Below are 17,054 nucleotides of genomic sequence, written 5' to 3'. Positions count from 1 at the left end.
AAGAGGATTCAATGGGACTGACTTTCCTGGAGTATCCTGAATGCCTGGCTTTGGTCACCTTTCAGCTAAAGGAGGCAGGATTAAGTCAAAATTATCTGAGGGTGGGCACTGCGTCAGGAGCCCAGGATGAGAATGATTATCGTCACTGTGGTTATTCCTGTATTCATAGCACCCAGCTGACACTGTAAGGCACATTCAGCAGACACCACAGAAGGCCAGGGGATAATGAGAGGAATGAAGGCAAGAGAGCATCCAGGGACCACATCAAAGGCCTGGGCAGGTCCCCAGCTGGCAGCAGCCACCTTACCTGCCCACCTGATCTTGATCCTCTGCCAGGCAAGTCCCAGGCCCTGTGCTTCCGGCCTGGGGACCCACCTCCCCACAGTGATGGACAGCGGGGCCAGCTTCTCTCAGGCTCTTCTTACCACAGTACCAGGCCCCTAATTCTGGGCTGGAAGGGTTACCACAGAAAGGTACCATTGTAAAAGGGCTCCCTTTAGTCCCATTTCAATTCTAGGAATATGTATTATCGAGTCTACTTGGGCAAATTAAACTTCGGTGCAATATTTGGCACATACTTATACTAAAAAGTTATTCGTTGCTTGCTTGAAATTCACATGTGACTGGAGTCCTGTGTTTTATCTGACAACCCCAATACTGAGCAGTGGAGTTACCAAAGTAAACAAGAATCCTAACCTCAGGGAATTTATAATCTAGTTAGGGGTATGTGTACTTGAGTTCAGTGAGTGACCTGAGGAGTACTAGAAGTTTCTATAGGAACATCATATGTGAAATTGTGATCCAGACATCCAAACTGCAATCGGGAGGCAAATATGGGTGAAGGGACAGCGAATATTTCTGAGAGAAGGCTGGGGAGTGATCACTTGAGGTGTAGAAAGGCAGGCGTGTGTGGCTGAAGCACAAAGAGTGTGGAAGCGAATGTTAGGAATTGAGACTGGAGAGATAGGTAGTGGGCAGGGCCCACAGGTCTGGAGGGACATGGCAAAATGTTGGGGCTTATCTAAGGGTAACTGAAGGCTTTGGAGGGTTTTAAAGGATATGATCCGTCTGGCTGTTTGGTGGAGGATGGATTGGGTGTCGGCCAGAAGGCACTGTAAAGAGGACAGAAGGAAAGTTATGGCAGTAATTCAGGTGACATGATGGTGGAATTTGGGGTGCAGGTGGCAGTAGGATGGTGAGAAAACATAGTATGTTACGCTGGAGGTAAAATCAATACAATTTGGTTACACAGAGTGTTAAGGTAGACAGAGGTGTTAAAGAGATGCTCAGATTAGTTCTTGAGCAACTGCACAAGTGTTACCACCTGTGGGGAAAGGTGTGCATGGTAGGAGGGCAGAGGATGAGTTCAGTTCTGAGGCATGCAGCACTTAAGATGCCCTTAAGTCATGCGGATAGACAGGCCTATGAGGAAGCTAGTTCTTTGAGCCTGGAGCTCCAGAGAGCTGTCTGGTCTCGAACTGTGGATCTGGGCCTATGAGCACACGGATGGTAATGAAAGCCAAGGGAGGAGTGGTGAGTGGGTGAGTCTGCACAGGGAGAGGGTGTAGGGTGAGTTGAAGGAGCCTAGGGCAAGGCCTTGAAGAATTCCAACAGCGAAGGGAAGGGAACTAGGTGGACGTGGCTGCCAAGGAAATAGGAAAGGAATACGGTGGAGAAACAGGAAGAGAAACCACAATGATGTTGCAGGAGGAAAGCCAACAGAAGCACCTGTTTCCAACAGGAGGCATGGTCAAAGGACTAAATATGCTGAAGACGGAGCAGGAAGACTAGTATATCTGCTGGGCTTAGTGACATGCCTTGTTTTGTCTTTGGTGACAAGATCAGTTCTGGTGCTGAGGGGTGAGGTGCAAACGGCAGGCTGGAGTAGTTTGAGAAGTAAAGTTGGGAAATAAAAGAAATGGAGGCAGTGAGAATAACCAACTCAAGATGTTTGGCTATGAACTTGCAGGAGAGATACAGGCCAGTTTAGACGGCGGGAGAAATCTAATCATGCTCAGATGCTGTTTGGGAAGAGCCAGTAGTAGGGGACACCGAAGTCACAGGAGAGGGAGGGAGAAGGCACAGGTGGAGAAAGGATAAAAAGTCTAGATGCTGATACAAGCCCTTACTATGAGCACTTATCAGTTTGTAATTTATATCAGATAAGTGTGTGAATCCCCAGCGGCTAGCACAATGCTGCCACATCATAGGTGCTTAGGAAACACCATATATGTCTGAATATAAGGAAACTGTCCATCTTCCCAATAAGGAAATTTTTAAAGTTTTTTGGCCAAACTGAATATGAGAGCTTTTACCACTGAAGATGAAATACTCAAATGCATAGTTATTTTTAATTACTTATATTTAAAATACAGAAATATTTTGTCTAGTCATACATTTTAAGATAGTTTGACCTATGACCTACATCCATCTTTGACATCAGAGTAACTGACATCCTCGGGTAACTTTAGTTATTCGAGCGTCCCAGGCACATCCTAGTTCTATGTGAGCTGCTTGAGAGGGGGCACCCTCTGTATCTGTGCATGATGCTAGAACCTGAAGCCTTATCCCAAGTCCAAGGTACCCATTCCTACAACATCCCTGATTCCCCCACAACTGCTCCTATTGGAGCCTTCCCTTCAATTCAGAAGGGCACCCCCACAACCCAGCCGTTCAAGCCCCAAACGCTGGTATCATTCTTGACTCCTCTCTAGCTTTCACACCTCATCCTCAAAAATTACATGACCGAATCAGACAACTCCAGTAGCCCCGTCACCGCTGCACGGTCCCAAGCTGCCACTGTCTCCTGCCTAGAACCTGCAGCAGCCACCTCCCTGGTCCCTGCTTCCCCTTTCCCAACTATAGTCCCTTCTCCACATGCAAAAGGGTCCTATTTAAATAAGAAAGGGGAGTATTTTCCAGATGTCTCACAGCCAGTAGCAGAGTCTGGAACTGAAACATGCCCAAGACCTCAGATCTTTACGTGTAGAACCCTCTACTACGATGTCTCGGGGTTGCTGCTAAGTCATCTGAAGCTTTGTTTCCTGGAACACGGCCACTTCTTGCCTCAGTGGAGCTCCCAACTGGGGTGGGGGCACCAATCTCCAGAGAGGACAGGCCTGGTGAGGATAGCTGATAAAGTGTCAGAGCTGAGATCAGAGCCAGATGGGACTCACTCATGACAGATAAGAAGTTCCTTAGAAAGAGTAACAATCTTCTAGAGGCTCTCCAGGTCCAGGATTCAGCAAGTGGTGGTTAATGAAAGTAGGCATTACAGCTTACCAGTTGGATAAATTATGAAATTTATTTATATTTCACTTTTTAAAAGCCAGAACATAACAAATGTCACTTTCTGGAAAGTCATCTCATTAGAAATACATGAAGTGCACTTAATACAAGGAAATCAGTTTCTTGGTACCACCAGTGAGACCACTATCGTTGGTTCGCTCAAATGAAGGTTTTATCCAATTTCCCTCTAAACTTAGACCAAGAAGATCTCAACTCAGGGAGGTCTGAGTGAACTTTTCCCAGAAATTACAGTGGAGAAGCTGACCATAACATTTGGGCCCTCCCAAGCAACAGCACATTAGAAAAAATTACTCTGCCCTGAAAGGGCCCTGTCTCTGCTGGTTTCTAGGTGACTGCAACTCTCAAGGAGCGGCCCACGGCAGCAGCGCACAGGCCCAAAGGCCCCTGCCATTTGCAACCTTGGCCACTGACCAGAAAAAAATTTCCATATTCAGAAAAGACGTTTGATAGGAGAAAACAAATCTAAACCCAGATGCCTTCTGGTCAATCAGAGGTTCTCCGCCTACAGATTAGACTGACAGCCCTTAGCCTTGTATTTATAAATATTTGTGAAAAATGTTGAACCTCAAGCTTCTTGATCTGTTATCAAAGCAAGTTTCCAGGAGACAGTTTCTACTACCAATTGCTTGCAGGAGGTGTGCTGTGCCTTTTGAATAGCATGTCTTGTTGAAGAGACAGCAGGCAGTGATACCAAATTTCCCATAACCTCTCTGCTTTAGAAGGCAGGTCTTCACACACCAATTTACGTGTTGAAACCAGTTTTATAAGGAAACCATTCATGACAGAAAAGCAACACTCAGTTTAATCTAAGTTACCAAGTAAAAGATGAAAGAACTAGTATCCACTGGAACCCGCAAACGTCTTCCTTCTTATTCATATGAGGACTCCTTTTCATGCTTCAAAAACAAGAATGTAAGCAGGTTCCCAAATAGAGAGGCAAACATGACTGCATCATTTGAAAATACCTCATCAATTTGAAAATCAGAACCAAAAAGTGACAGCCCTCCTACCTCACTTAGCTGACTCGCCTTCCCACTTATAGATAAATGGAGTTTAACTTTCCTATCCTAGAAACACTTATTTTCACTAAAAATATATGGTTATACCTTATTCTAAAAAGGCACCATGCAGGCATTTAAGACTGAACCAGTTAATCCTAAGGGTGGTAGGAATGGTAGGAAAATTTCACTAATCAAAACTTTCAGCATCAGATCATGTTAAGCTCAGAATATTCACCCTGAAAGGACTTGTAAGTGTCTCCCATGAGGTAACTCCAGCTCTGGTAGCTGCTGCCAAGGACCAACTAACAGAAACTTCAAGAGCACAGGAGGAATCCCATCACTGATCAAATGCATTACTGCCAGAGCTCACACACCTCAGGGACAAGGAGGAGATGCATGTCTCATTTGTGCTATTCATGACCCAGAGAAGCCCTGGCTGGCTCGGAGGACCTGAGAGATGAACACTGGACAGGAGGATCAAGTGTGAAACAGGGACAGGAGAAGCCAGGTTCCCTTCTGAAAGAGGAGGAAGAAGCTCCAGGAAGTGGCTAAGGAACAATGAAAGACCAGACATGTGACAAACAGTGAACAGCAGGGGAAGAGCCCAAAGGAAAGGAAGGCTCTGACCGGGGCCCAGTCCCCCTGTCAGAAGTGACCCTGTCCTAATGCCATGGCTGCCTTCCAGGTCTGTTGTACATTTTAAGTGGATGAGTCACATGTTTCACGCTTAACACATAATGGAGGCTCTGGAGCGTGAGTGACAGCAGGGACTGCTCACTGGTCGATGATGGAGCGCTGCAGAACCTGGTTCATCATGTCTTCCTCATCAACGTCGTAATCCTGCGGGCAAAGTACGGACGCTCAGCAACCGTGTGCAACAGCAAAGACTCACTTTCAGCAGAAGCAGAACGTCTGAGTGACGGGCGCCGGAGAGGGCTGCCAGAGGCCAGTTCCCAGCTCCGCAGTTTGTTGCGTGACTCTGGGCAAATTGCTTGACCCCTCTGTGCCTGTGCTGCCTCATCCTGAGGATGAACATAATGGCGGCTCCCTCAGACAGGGTGGTGAGGACCAGAGAGCACCTGAACAGAGCCTGGCACAGACCAAGTGCTCAGACTTGGGAGGCCCTATAGTGAGACCAGCCTTTCCGACTCAGTGACGCAGAGGTATCTACCTGGGCTTTACTTGGGAATCGTATTCATCTTTAACAAAACAACAGTTATTTTGAAGTCTGAGTTTCAGACACCCTATTGGGCCAAGAACAAATACTCTTTATGACAACTTAGGGAAGAGCCATGCTTTCCTTCTTGGGCCCTGAAATACCACCAGTAAGACTGAGTACTGCTCTAAAATCCTAATTTGACAACTACATATGTAAATAAAAGGTTTAAACAGCTAGCCAGATTTTTCTGTCACTATAATGCCAAAATAGTGTGTCCCTCAAAACCACTCGGCTCTAGGGAAAGGATGTAAATCTGATGATCACATTGGCTAGTTGATGTATTTTGTCTGCCTGAAATACTTAAAAAAAAAAAAAAATATGGGCTGCTCCATGTGAAATTCTGCCTTTCCAGCTCCTTAGGGTTGAGGTGGGGGAGGAGACTGGCAATACTGTGCCTGTATTTCCACACAACAATCAGCTGGAGCTCATGGCAGCATAACCGGAGTCATACACCATCCGGGTGGCAATTCCTTATGAGAATCACTTCCGTTACTTGCCTGGTCACCGTGAGCACCTGAGCTTAAGGATCCCAAACCAGGCTCTATATCAGGTAGAAACTACACATACCGAAAGAAAGTGGACAAAAATTTTGGAAAAGATAAAATAAAAGCAAGCATTCACTATGTCTCAGTCTAGATGACCGGCTAGTTCATCTTAACATGCTGATTGCCATGTCACCCAAATCTGGGTGACAGCTGTTTCCTCAGGGTCACCCGATCCACAGTGGGCGATCAACATGTTAAATATCACACAGCTGTCATTTCAGGGAGCCCTTCATGTCAGTGACAAAACTCACCAAGGGGGCCCACAGTTCTCAGGTCAGAGAAGGGAGAGGGCTGCACTATGCCCCCAGGGCAGGAATCAGAGCCCAGACTCGAGACTCACCACAAAAGTGTCATAAGAAAACTGGTGCCGGCGCTGGATGTGCTCTATGAAGTTGGCGCTGCGGTAGTTGGGATCTCCCCATGGCATCGAGGCACATATTGGACAAACCTTTCAACAGAGAAGCATAGTCTTAGGCACCTGATGTCTGAGCTGACATTAGCCCTCTGTGGAACACATCAGAGCACATTCACAACCCAGAAAACACTATCAGTCTTCTACTCAAGTCACATGACAGGCGGGGTGGTGGGGGGGCGGTAAAGGCTTAAGCTATGATACCACCCATTTCTGATCCCCTACTGAGGTCAGAACAACATGTCAGTCCAGTAGGGCCTAGACTCTGGTTTTCCAACCCAGCACACAAAACAATCCAAAAGCACAAAGAAAATCAAGGAAATGACAGACGAGCAATGTCCTAAGGAAGTAAAACACAGCCTTATGTATTGTTTTAACAAAGTAAATGCTGTGATGAGGGGGCTCAGGCTGAAAAGTCTTCACAGAAGAGGCTGATTTAGGATTTGAAGAGTAGGAGGCCAGGGAAATTGAACTTGGCCCCTGCGTAGGGCCTCAATCACATGCTCCTGTTCTGTAGCTTGGTGTGGATAGACATGATGACTTGGCCAATGTGGACCCTGGCCACGGTGCCCTGGGCTTTCCAAAGGCACCCCGTACACCTTTCTGGAGCCTAGGCTGTGGACAGCCTGAGGCCAAACATGAATGTCCTCCGGAAATGGCTGTCTCCAAGGTCCCTTAGGGCAACTCATACAAGCAACAGGCTGCACACACTACCGAGAAGAAAGCTGTTTGCAGCCACTGCACACTAGGCCCTCATGCAGAAAAAGAGCACAGTTGGCTTAGTTGGCTGTAGTCTAAAACTTTATTTTATAGACACACATAAAGTCTATGGCAGCCGCTTAAAATTCATTATAGAAAACTTCAGACCTATAGGAAAGTAGATAGATAATAGTTTGATGAACCATCCTTTAACCCCAACCCCTAGATTTAAGTCTGACATACTTACTTCAGCAATAAATAAAGCATTTAAAAATAAGACACAACAATTCACCCTTTACTATTTCAGTACAGTACAACAGGGGTTTCCCTTTACAAATACAATACCATTATCCCACCCATTGATGAACAAGAATTTTTTAGCACTTAACATCCAGTCCTTAATCAAATTTTCTGACTTTGTCTGGAACTAACCTTGACATTTATCAACAAAGGACCAGTTAACTCATGGTACAGACAAGTAATGGAAAAATGAAGTTCAACTGTAGTTCAAAAAGAGTCAGATCCGGGGGGAGGGTATAGCTGAAGTGGTAGAGCACATGCTTAGCATGCATGAGGTCCTGGGTTCAATCCTCGGTACCTCCTCTAAAAATAAATAAATAGACCTAATTACCTCCCCCTACAAATAAATAAACAAACAAATAAATAAAACAAAGAGTCAGATCTACATGTACTGATGTTGAACAGATGCCAACAACACTGCTTACAGTGTGTAGAATGTGCTGTCATTTGCATTAAAAGGGGGACAAAAAAGGAGGACATAAATGAATCATACATTCAAAAACCAGAAGTGTCTCTGGATGCCATGATTCTGTATTTTCCATACACACTGTTGAGCACTACTCAATATGCCAATCAGCACTCAACAGAGGCCAACTCTGATGCTGGGGAGAGAATTGGTTTAGGAGCCAGGACACTGCGTTCCAGTACTGGTTCTGCACTAAGCAGCTCTACAACGTGGGTAACCACTCAGCATGGGTGGCACACCGGTTTCCTCACTTACTCACTTCTAGAAGTGAGTGCAGGGGAGATGGTGGTAGGAAATGAATTAGAGTATCTCTACCATTTGACTTAACATACATTTTAGTTTTCATAATTTCCAAAAGAGCTGAGCTTATCTGGCTAAGTTTAAAATGGAAAATAGGTTGGGGGAGAGGGTAGGTGGTAGGTGTTTGTGTGTCTCTGCTCACTTGCTCTTTCAGTTAGTAACTAAGAACCATAACTAAGACATCTTAAAGATGCAGCTGAAAATGTGGACCAAATCTAAACTTTCTTTTTTAAAAAAGAAACTACACGTCAGCCTTGATATTTAAATTAAATGTCAAAGAAACTGATAAGCACTTCCCCAATAATTTTATCTAAATTTTCTTTCTCCACAACTACGAAGAAGCTACTCAAAAGGAAAGTGGCAGCTTTATGGAAAAACTTGGCAGACACCAAGGGATTCAAGTTAATTCCATCAACAATGGGAACAACAGACATCACATGACCCCCTAACATGCACCTGGAGGACGGAGCATCCCTGTATCTAATCACGAAGAAACAGACAAACTCAAATTGAAGGATATTCTACAAAACAACTGGCCTGTCCTCTTCAAAAATGTCAAGGGCATGAAAGACAAACTGAGGACTAAAGAGACATGACAACTAAAGGTAACACACAGATCTACGATTTGGGGACAGGAGGAAATTGTCATGAAGGACATTACAATTGTTAACATTTAAACATAAATTCCAGATTAGATATTGACTTTTTTCCCCCATAAAAACTAAACCAAAACAAAACCCCACAAAACAAAACAAAAAAACTCAGAGTTACTCTTACCACAGATTTGGTGTCCGTGCTATGGGATAACTTGCAGTGTTCCACAAGTCCTTCTTGATCAAAATTCTTCTCAGGACAGTAAGGACAAGGAAAAGTATAACGGTTTGGGACGTTCCTGGAGATAAAAGACAGGAAAAAAGAAGAAACTTCTCTGTGAGTACCTTTCTACACAATCTGAACCACTGTACTCTCCAGAAAGGAGCAAAGTTCACTAAATGTGTTATGTCAGGGATTTTGATGATCACTTCCGCATCAGGGGAAATGTTCTGAAAATAACAGCACAGCTAATATTTGATGTGAATAGCAAAGTCCTCTCTCCAAAACAAAAACTTACATATGCTTTAGACAGCTGCCTATATACAACTACTACACCTCCACTTTTCAAAACTCATACAACTAAACTCTTGAACATGCAAAGTGTCCAATGTCTTTGTAGCAAAAGATGACTTCCACCTAAGAGAGTGATAGAGTCATTTACCTTGGCTGAAGGGACGCATCCTTGGTGGTGGCCTTCACACCTTCCATGATGTAATTCTGGTATTTAGAACAGGTAGCCACATGCGCCCGGATCTTGGATAGGAGGAACTTAGAGAGGAAGAATCAGAGCCCACAAGTTAGTCAGGTTCTTGTACCCAGTCGAACATATCCCCAAAGCAAAGGCAAGATGAAAACTAGGCTTATACCACCCTGGCAAACAATCTCACCAGACTCCTGGCTATGCTGATGGGGCTGAAACTCTGACTTTTGCACAGTTTCTGTTAACACTAAAGGCTGACATTTTACTTGCCCAAACCAAGACATCCGCTTTCACTCTAAAATCATTCTCCTACACGTTTGCTTTATTCATGATGTGCTCTCTGCTCAGAGATACTTCAAACCCAGTGAAGTGTTTAAAGTTTTCCACACTAGCACTTAAACTAGCCTCCTTACAGCAAGCCAAGAACCACATTCCATTATATGCAACAGAGAAAAATAATCATTAAAGTAAAAGGGATAAAGGCTAGTAATCCTAGTTAAATATTAATATCCTATCACTAGACTGTGATAAGTAAGCTTAAAAAACAAACAAACAAAAAACTCCAAAATCTGAATCCTACTTCTCTTATAAAATCTAGTCTTTGCAAGATGGAAAGACAAAAGAAAACCTAGAGAAGAGTGCGTCATCATAGGTGTTCTAAAAAGAAAGGAAAAGTGTAAGGAATGAAGGAAAAGGAGGTAAAGGGAAGATAAACATTTTTGGAGGCATAATACACCTGGAGGTATAATACCACAATCACTCATCTTTAAAATGAAGAAAATCAAAAGCATACAGAAATTAAAAAAACCCACCATGCATACACAAAGAAAGATGAAGGTTAACAGGACATTTCAATATTTTGAGTTTCAAATCAAAAGAAACTGCAAGGGAAAAAATGGCTCAGCATTTCAGCTCCAGCTTCCCATGATGGTTCTTTCTGTCAAATCCCCAGCTAAAGAACTTCATTCAAGCTGCCAACCAAAGAGCTCCTAATTAAAAGGGATGGAAAACAGCCCTACTCAGACCTGCAGCCACTGTGATCCCCTAGTGTTAAATCACTCTGAAAGGAAGGACTGGTAAGGTATATCCATTCTATGGCCATCCATACTAAAGCAGTGAAGTATGAAACTGATAAGCAAGGCTGTCCAATAAGTGAAAAAAATTGTAGGAATATACATTACATCATGATCCTATTTTGTGAAAATCCTACATCTGTATTTGTAAAAACCCCACAGTTGTGTTCATCAAAGGGCAGAAAAATGTTTTGCAGCCTTCTAAACCGCATGATTTTTAAAGAGAGAATCTCTGCAGTGGAGAACAAGCCTACATTAGTTTATATTTTTGTACTGTCTGGAATTAATAACATCATAATGACTTTAAAATCAATGCTGGGTATATCTCTGAAAATAAGACAAGAGAATTTCTCCCTTGCAGTTATAATAAATGTGAAAATAAATATTCTTGACTATAATATGGTCACACAAAAGAGCATGGAGCATTTCAATGTTAGATATTGCTATTATAATCAAATGATTTCATAGTGACCTTTGCATCACAATTCCTCCTTACCTAGTGCTAAAAAGCTGAACAAGTTTTCTATCCATAATAATATGGATTTTAAAACTTCCCCTCAAACTCACTGCAGCAGATAACTTTTTTTAAGGCACTAATTTCATTTTTATTTTAAAAAATTATGTATCATTCTGTCACTATAGTCTAATTTAAATTGTGCATGCTGCTTTGGGAAAATGAGTCTTTTACAGGATAAAACTGGGATAATTGATTTTCTATGGCTTTCAAAGCTAAACTATGTAATACACTAAACCAATTCTTTTTTTTTGGTGGGGGAGGTAATTAGGTTTATTTATTCTTAGAGGAGGTACTGGGGATTGAACCCAGGACCTCATGCATGCTAAGCATGCACTCTACCACTTGAGCTATACCCCACCCCCCCAAACCAATTCTTAAACACACACAACCAGTAAGGTTACCAAAATGAAACAGCACAGCCACTGCCACAGATAACCAGCATGCACCAGTGCTGTTAGTCACCTAGACATGCTCTAACTTCAGAAACAGCGTGGCAACAGATCTCCATTTTACCCATCTTTTCATAGAAAGATACTGACTTCTGTTTTACTTCCACATACATTTTTACGGCAGCCATGGCAAGAAGTCTCTGTGCTCTCAATCTGCCGCTCGAGCTCCACGGCTCGGACGCCAGGTGCCAGAGTGCTGCGACACACCCCACAGACAGGCTTCTTCGGCTTCAGACATTCCTGCAGGCATGCAGAGCAAAAGCTAGAACAAGACACACAGAGAACCTGCGTCATGCATCATGGAGACAAGACAACAAAAATGGATAAACTTTTAAAACATCATCAATGAATAATGGATTAAAAACACTTGTTTCCTACTCTTGATATGAATACTGAGTCCTTCTAGGCCAGAAAAATGTGGGGGTGGGGGAGTTCCTTGCAAAGAACACACGTATCAAACAACAGAAATAAAGGCAAACTACCATGACACATGGCGGAAGGCGTTATGGTGCAGTCTTCAAATCTTAGTCCCTGCCACTAAGGGATCTTGGCAGAGTTTTCTGAACTTCGGTTTCTCCTCTGTGAAATGGAGATCACAGTACCTACCTCTAGGATTGTTGGGAGGATGGAATATGTATAGCAGACTCTTAGCATATAGGAAATGCATCACAAACAAGCAATCATCAGAGGTGAATGCAAAGCACTATGGGAACACAAAGTCAAGAGCAAACAGTTGAGACCCAAGGAGGACAGGGCTGGTAAGACTTCAGAGACAGCATCCACGAATAGCCTTAAAAGACAGTTCAGTGGTAAAGGAGGGGAAGAACAGTCCAGGCCCTTAAACGCAGACTTTTATTTCCTTAGATGCATTATGAGTGTTTAACACTTTTCCTCATAAGCAGTAGGGACCCAGGTGTTTAAAGCAAAGTATCAACAAGACCAAATCCAAGTTTTAAAAAAATAATTCTGGGGCTATCATGGTTAATAGAATTGTTGGTTTAAAAAACGGGTTTTTTGGGGGGGAGTAATCAGGTTTATCTATTATTTTTTCTAATTTAACAGAGATACTGGGGATCAAACCATGACCTCCCATGCTAAGCATGTGCTCTACCACTGAACTCTCCCCTCCCTCCTAAGAATGTTTTTAGATGAGGAAAGATGAGACTTGAAGCAGAAACCGAACAGATGGCTAAAGGCAAGAGACTGTGAAGGCCTGACTGAGGCAATAAAGAATTCAGGAAATGATTCAGGGGTAGAATCAATAAGACTCGGTAATTTACTGAATTTGGACAAGAACAGAAGGGAAGTCAAAGATGACCAACTTTCTGGCAGGTGGTGATGCTGAGATAAGGCACACAGAAAGAATGAATAATAAGGCATGAACATACCCTGGCTACATACTCAACCTGACAGATTTAAGGCAGGATAACAAAATCTGCCTGAAAGAACTCAGGATATATAATTCAAGGTAGTCTGCATATTTGGTAATTTTTTACTGTCTCTAAAAATTTTCTTCCTTTTTGACATTTAGCTAGATGTTAAAGCTGCTAGGCAAAATTCAAGACCAGGCTGGGAGAAGGTGACAGAGGGGTCTACTGATTTACCGGGCTGGGAGAAGGTGACAGAGGGGTCTACTGATCCACCACCGAGAGCACAGGCAAAGTGGTGAATGAAAGTCCCTGTCCTCATGATGCTCAAATTCTGGAGTAGAGGAAAACACAAATGTTAATTTCAGATAGTGATTAAGTATATGAAGGAAATAAAACAAGACAAAGAGATGAGCTGCAGGGGTGAATCACAGAAAGCTTCTCTAAGGAGGTACAGCTGAACTGAGACCTAAAATTATGGAGAGCCACAAAGACCTGGATGAAAAGAGTTCCACAGAGATGACACCAAGTGCAAAGGGGAATCCAAAAAGTAAAAAGGAAGGCCTCTGGTCATGATGTGGTAACCATGGAGAAAGGATAAGCGATGAGGTTAAGGAGGCAGACAGGGCTGTATGGCCATCACTTGTACTTCTTCTCAAAGGCAGGTGACAAGAGTAACCCAAGAGAGCACAGAGGGTCCCAGAGAGCATAATGAAATCAGGCCCAGCTAGCAGATAAAAGCGGCTCAAAGCCTCTCTTCAAGCACACACTGAGATACAGCTCATATATCAACGTTCCCAAGCCACTTTGTGCCTGAGTCACACCCAACAAATGATCGTGCTTTTAAATGGCCTTGTATCTTGGACTAGCTTTTAGTTTCTTTTTTCCTACTTAAGGGCCTTTTTGTAGTTCAGCCTTACAGATGCTCCACCCTTCTGTTACAGTGCTACTTAGAAAGTCCTGTCTCTTGGGCACCCAGTCACCTGCCCTTCTCCATTTTCCATTAGGTTGGAAAGGGATGTAAAATTCAGGGCCTGAAATAAAGTTTTATAAAAACTCAATGCCCTGCACAGCCAGAGCTGCAGTGATGTTTGTTTCCAAGCACAAAAGTTAGCAAAAATCAACTAGGCAGAGCAAAAAGCACTTGGCTAGAGTTAAGGGAGACTTGGCTGCCCTCACAGAGGTGCAGCCATCTGTCTTCAATCAGCACTGAACTGATGAATACATAGAGCTAGTATGGCAAGTATAGAAAAGAGCCAACATTTGAATCCCAGTACTGCCCCTTGACCTCTGACCTAGAAAAGGTTCATATGGCTGAAGGAAAACTCCAAATTTGCTGCTCTTCAATTGGTAAAGTTGTGCTGGGTCAATCCTTTTAATAAATGTTAACTAAATGAAATCCACTGAATTAATCCAAATTGGGTAAATAAAATAATGAGGGCTGATCCAAGGAAAAGAGGACTCAATGAGAAAGCTACTTAGACTCCATTTCAGCTCTCACAAAGTTTGTTTTCACCACTAATTTCTTAGTTCATCAGTGCATCACCTGATCACTCCTCCACCCCCACACACAGGTTTGATCCCTATAATGCCTTCCTACTGCACAATGAGTTTTTACAACAGTTTGAACACTTATTAGTACTTATTTATCATCAATTCTCTGGACTGTGAACTCTGAGGGCAGAATCACCTTGTTTCTTACTATGCTCCCAAATCTGGCACATAGTGGGCATATAAATATTTCAGCCAGTTGAATTTAAGACTGGAAGATAGTTGCTCAGACACTATATTGGGCACTCAGGACACAAAAAGGAGCAAATCAGATATGGTCACTGCTCTCATGATCCTTAAGTTTTGCTCTGTGCAAGGAAGGAGGAGGTCACAGGAGAAGCAGGTAGGTAATTTACATGGGGATGGTGATAAAGGAGTTAGTGGGGTAGTGGATAGGCAGGTGCAGATGGGGCAGGAAGAGTTCCAGGCTAACTGAACTTCAAGCAGGAACAGCCTGAAGCTAGAGACTCATGAAGCTTCAAGAAGCAAAAAGCAGTCAGCATGGCTGGGGTGCCATTGCCAGGTGCCAACCATTCTCTGGCCTGACAAACACCTGCAGACCATCTGGGAAGAGTAAGATAATAGTGAGCCTGCCCTAAGTGAGCCTCGGTGGCTTCACCTGCAAACTGGCTGCCAACCTTCCTCCCCTGCAGTATTGCTGCATCAATAAGAATGCCCCTGAGGACCAGCAGGGGCCTATTGTGCCTACTGACCAATAGAGGGATCCTAAGACTAATACCAAGGTGCCCACGATAAGCATTGAGGGAGGCCAACTTCCAGCATTAACAGCCAGGTGGCCACAATTTCTACAATTCCTTCAACTTAGGCTGTCTCTGTATCTGTTGGAACAAGGCTTAAATTCAAATCCTGCCAACCTCAAAGCACCTACCCCAGAGCCTGTACTGGACATTTCCACACGCATCTCCCTTAGTCATCAAAATCAGTCTATATGCAACATGGAGGCTTAATTTCAAATACAAAACCTCGGACACAAGTAGGAATGCTGCCCACTCCCCACCCTTCTCACAGTTAAGGGCAGACTGGTCAGATCTACATCAAGACTTCCCTTTTGTTCTTGTCTAGTTCAGCGTTTCTCCAACTTTGGTGCACATTAGAATTACTTGGCAGGGCTGGACACATGACGCCATACATAGTACACTTCCGGGGCCATGTACAGACTATTCAGGGGAAAGTGTGGCTCTCCAAGGGCAGGCTTTAGACCCTACCTCACCCACAGCAACATGCGACTCTACCATCACGCGTGGGAAGGAGCCTGGCAGGGCCGCCTGTAACACAGCAGGCACTCAACAGAAAAGCGGAATACTGGGGAGTGAGCAGGGAAGAAGAGAAGAGCACCTCGCCAACTCCTACGGGCCTTCAGGAGCCCTAAGAGCTGGGGGCCCGGCGGAGAGAGGCCGGTCCTCTCGCTCCCACCCCAAGACCCTCCCTGCTGCGGCCTTGCTCCTCGACTCCATTTTCCTCACGACCAGGCTCCGGTTCATCACTTACACGTGTCCGCAGGGCACCTGCACCGGCTTTTCGTACACCTCTAAGCACACGGGACACGTAAAACGGCTCAGGGGGTCGGCCTCCGCCGCAGGCCCCGCCAGCTGCGAACCTCCCTCACGGTCCTTCAGTTGCGCCGCCATCTTGCTGCCGCCGAGGGCAGCGCAACGGCGGCCGAGAAGGGGGAGCTCGAGGGGGCGGGGCTCGCGGCCAGTCGGGGCGGGGCGAGGGCGGTGGGGGGTCGGGGCGTGGCTTATGGAATGTGCGTTAGGCTGGAGGCGGGGTTAGTGGGTGGGCCACGCCTCCTGGCCCCTTTAAGCGGAGGGAGGGAAGGAAGGAGGGAATCTGGAAAATGCGGAGGCCAGATCCAGGGACTGGTACAACTGGAACGAGGTTTGTGCGTCAGCCACTCCTTCCCAAATTTAAATCGTTATTACAATTACTTAATAGTTACTTATGCACTATCACTTAATATTTCTCCTCAACTCGAGTTGCTCTTTCTTTAAAACTTAAGCAAACAAATTTTAAAGGGAGATCTGATATCACTCCTGGGCTACAAATAGAAAATCAATGTCACTTATTTCTACAGAGCACTGTAAAAATACAGTGGAAACAAAACCATCTTATTAATTCATGTTGGGTACTGTTGACCCTGGAAAGGGAGGTTAGCCATGGTTAGAGAGGTGTTGAAGACAGGTTGTCACCACACTGAGACTTCCTAGTGAAAACGGAAGTAATGGGAGGCCTATCTCCCTAGTGAGTCAGATTATTTAATACTGTGTTCACACGCCTCCTGGCGATGGGTTCAAACTCTAGCTCTGTATAAGATGAAGATGCTGAGGCTTGAAGAGATACACTAACCCTCAGTCTTGAAAGAAAGGAGCAGGCCTAGCACCCAGATGTTTTGAATCCCAACTTTCTCCACTTTCCACTGCACCAGATTGGCTCCTGTACTTGCCCATTTAACAAAAGTTACATCTTTGTAAAAGGCAGGCTTAGTTGAGACAACATTGTAAACTAACTATACTTCAATAAAAAAACATATA

General features: G+C 44.2%; 1 protein-coding gene and 1 non-coding gene across 2 annotated transcripts; both read right to left on the bottom strand.

The window, feature by feature from the left end:
- Window positions 1–3,285: 3,285 nt before the first annotated feature.
- RNF114 (ring finger protein 114) lies at window positions 3,286–16,206 on the bottom strand. Its single transcript, XM_010958619.3, has 6 exons — window positions 16,012–16,206; window positions 11,696–11,846; window positions 9,507–9,613; window positions 9,029–9,143; window positions 6,415–6,522; window positions 3,286–5,150 (listed from the first exon to the last, which is right to left on the bottom strand). The coding sequence occupies exons 1-6, from the start codon at window positions 16,149–16,151 to the stop codon at window positions 5,085–5,087; spliced, it is 687 nt and encodes a 228-aa protein (XP_010956921.1). The 5' UTR covers window positions 16,152–16,206; the 3' UTR covers window positions 3,286–5,084.
- On the bottom strand, window positions 7,144–7,279 carry LOC123617959 (small nucleolar RNA SNORA70). Its single transcript, XR_006726286.1, has one exon. It is a non-coding gene; the product is annotated as a small nucleolar RNA SNORA70 (small nucleolar RNA).
- Window positions 16,207–17,054: the final 848 nt, after the last annotated feature.

This window comes from Camelus bactrianus, chromosome 19 (genome assembly GCF_048773025.1).
Source record: "Camelus bactrianus isolate YW-2024 breed Bactrian camel chromosome 19, ASM4877302v1, whole genome shotgun sequence".
Taxonomy (NCBI): Eukaryota; Metazoa; Chordata; class Mammalia; order Artiodactyla; family Camelidae; genus Camelus; species Camelus bactrianus.
Note: the sequence above shows the minus strand (reverse complement) of the source record. Positions and strands in the feature narration are given on the sequence as shown.

What these genes read in the sequence shown, in the direction of transcription:
- RNF114 (XM_010958619.3), bottom strand. Translation starts at nt 16,151, where the DNA reads ATGGCGGCGCAACTGAAGGACCGTGAGGGAGGTTCGCAGCTGGCGGGG. An exon ending in GCCATGGCTGCCGTAAAAAT is followed by an intron (nt 9,614 to 11,695) that starts GTATGTGGAAGT and finishes TTCCTCTCTAAG; the next exon opens with TTCCTCCTATCCAAGATCCG. An exon ending in TTTCTTATGACACTTTTGTG is followed by an intron (nt 5,151 to 6,414) that starts GTGAGTCTCGAG and finishes CTTTGCCCGCAG; the next exon opens with GATTACGACGTTGATGAGGA.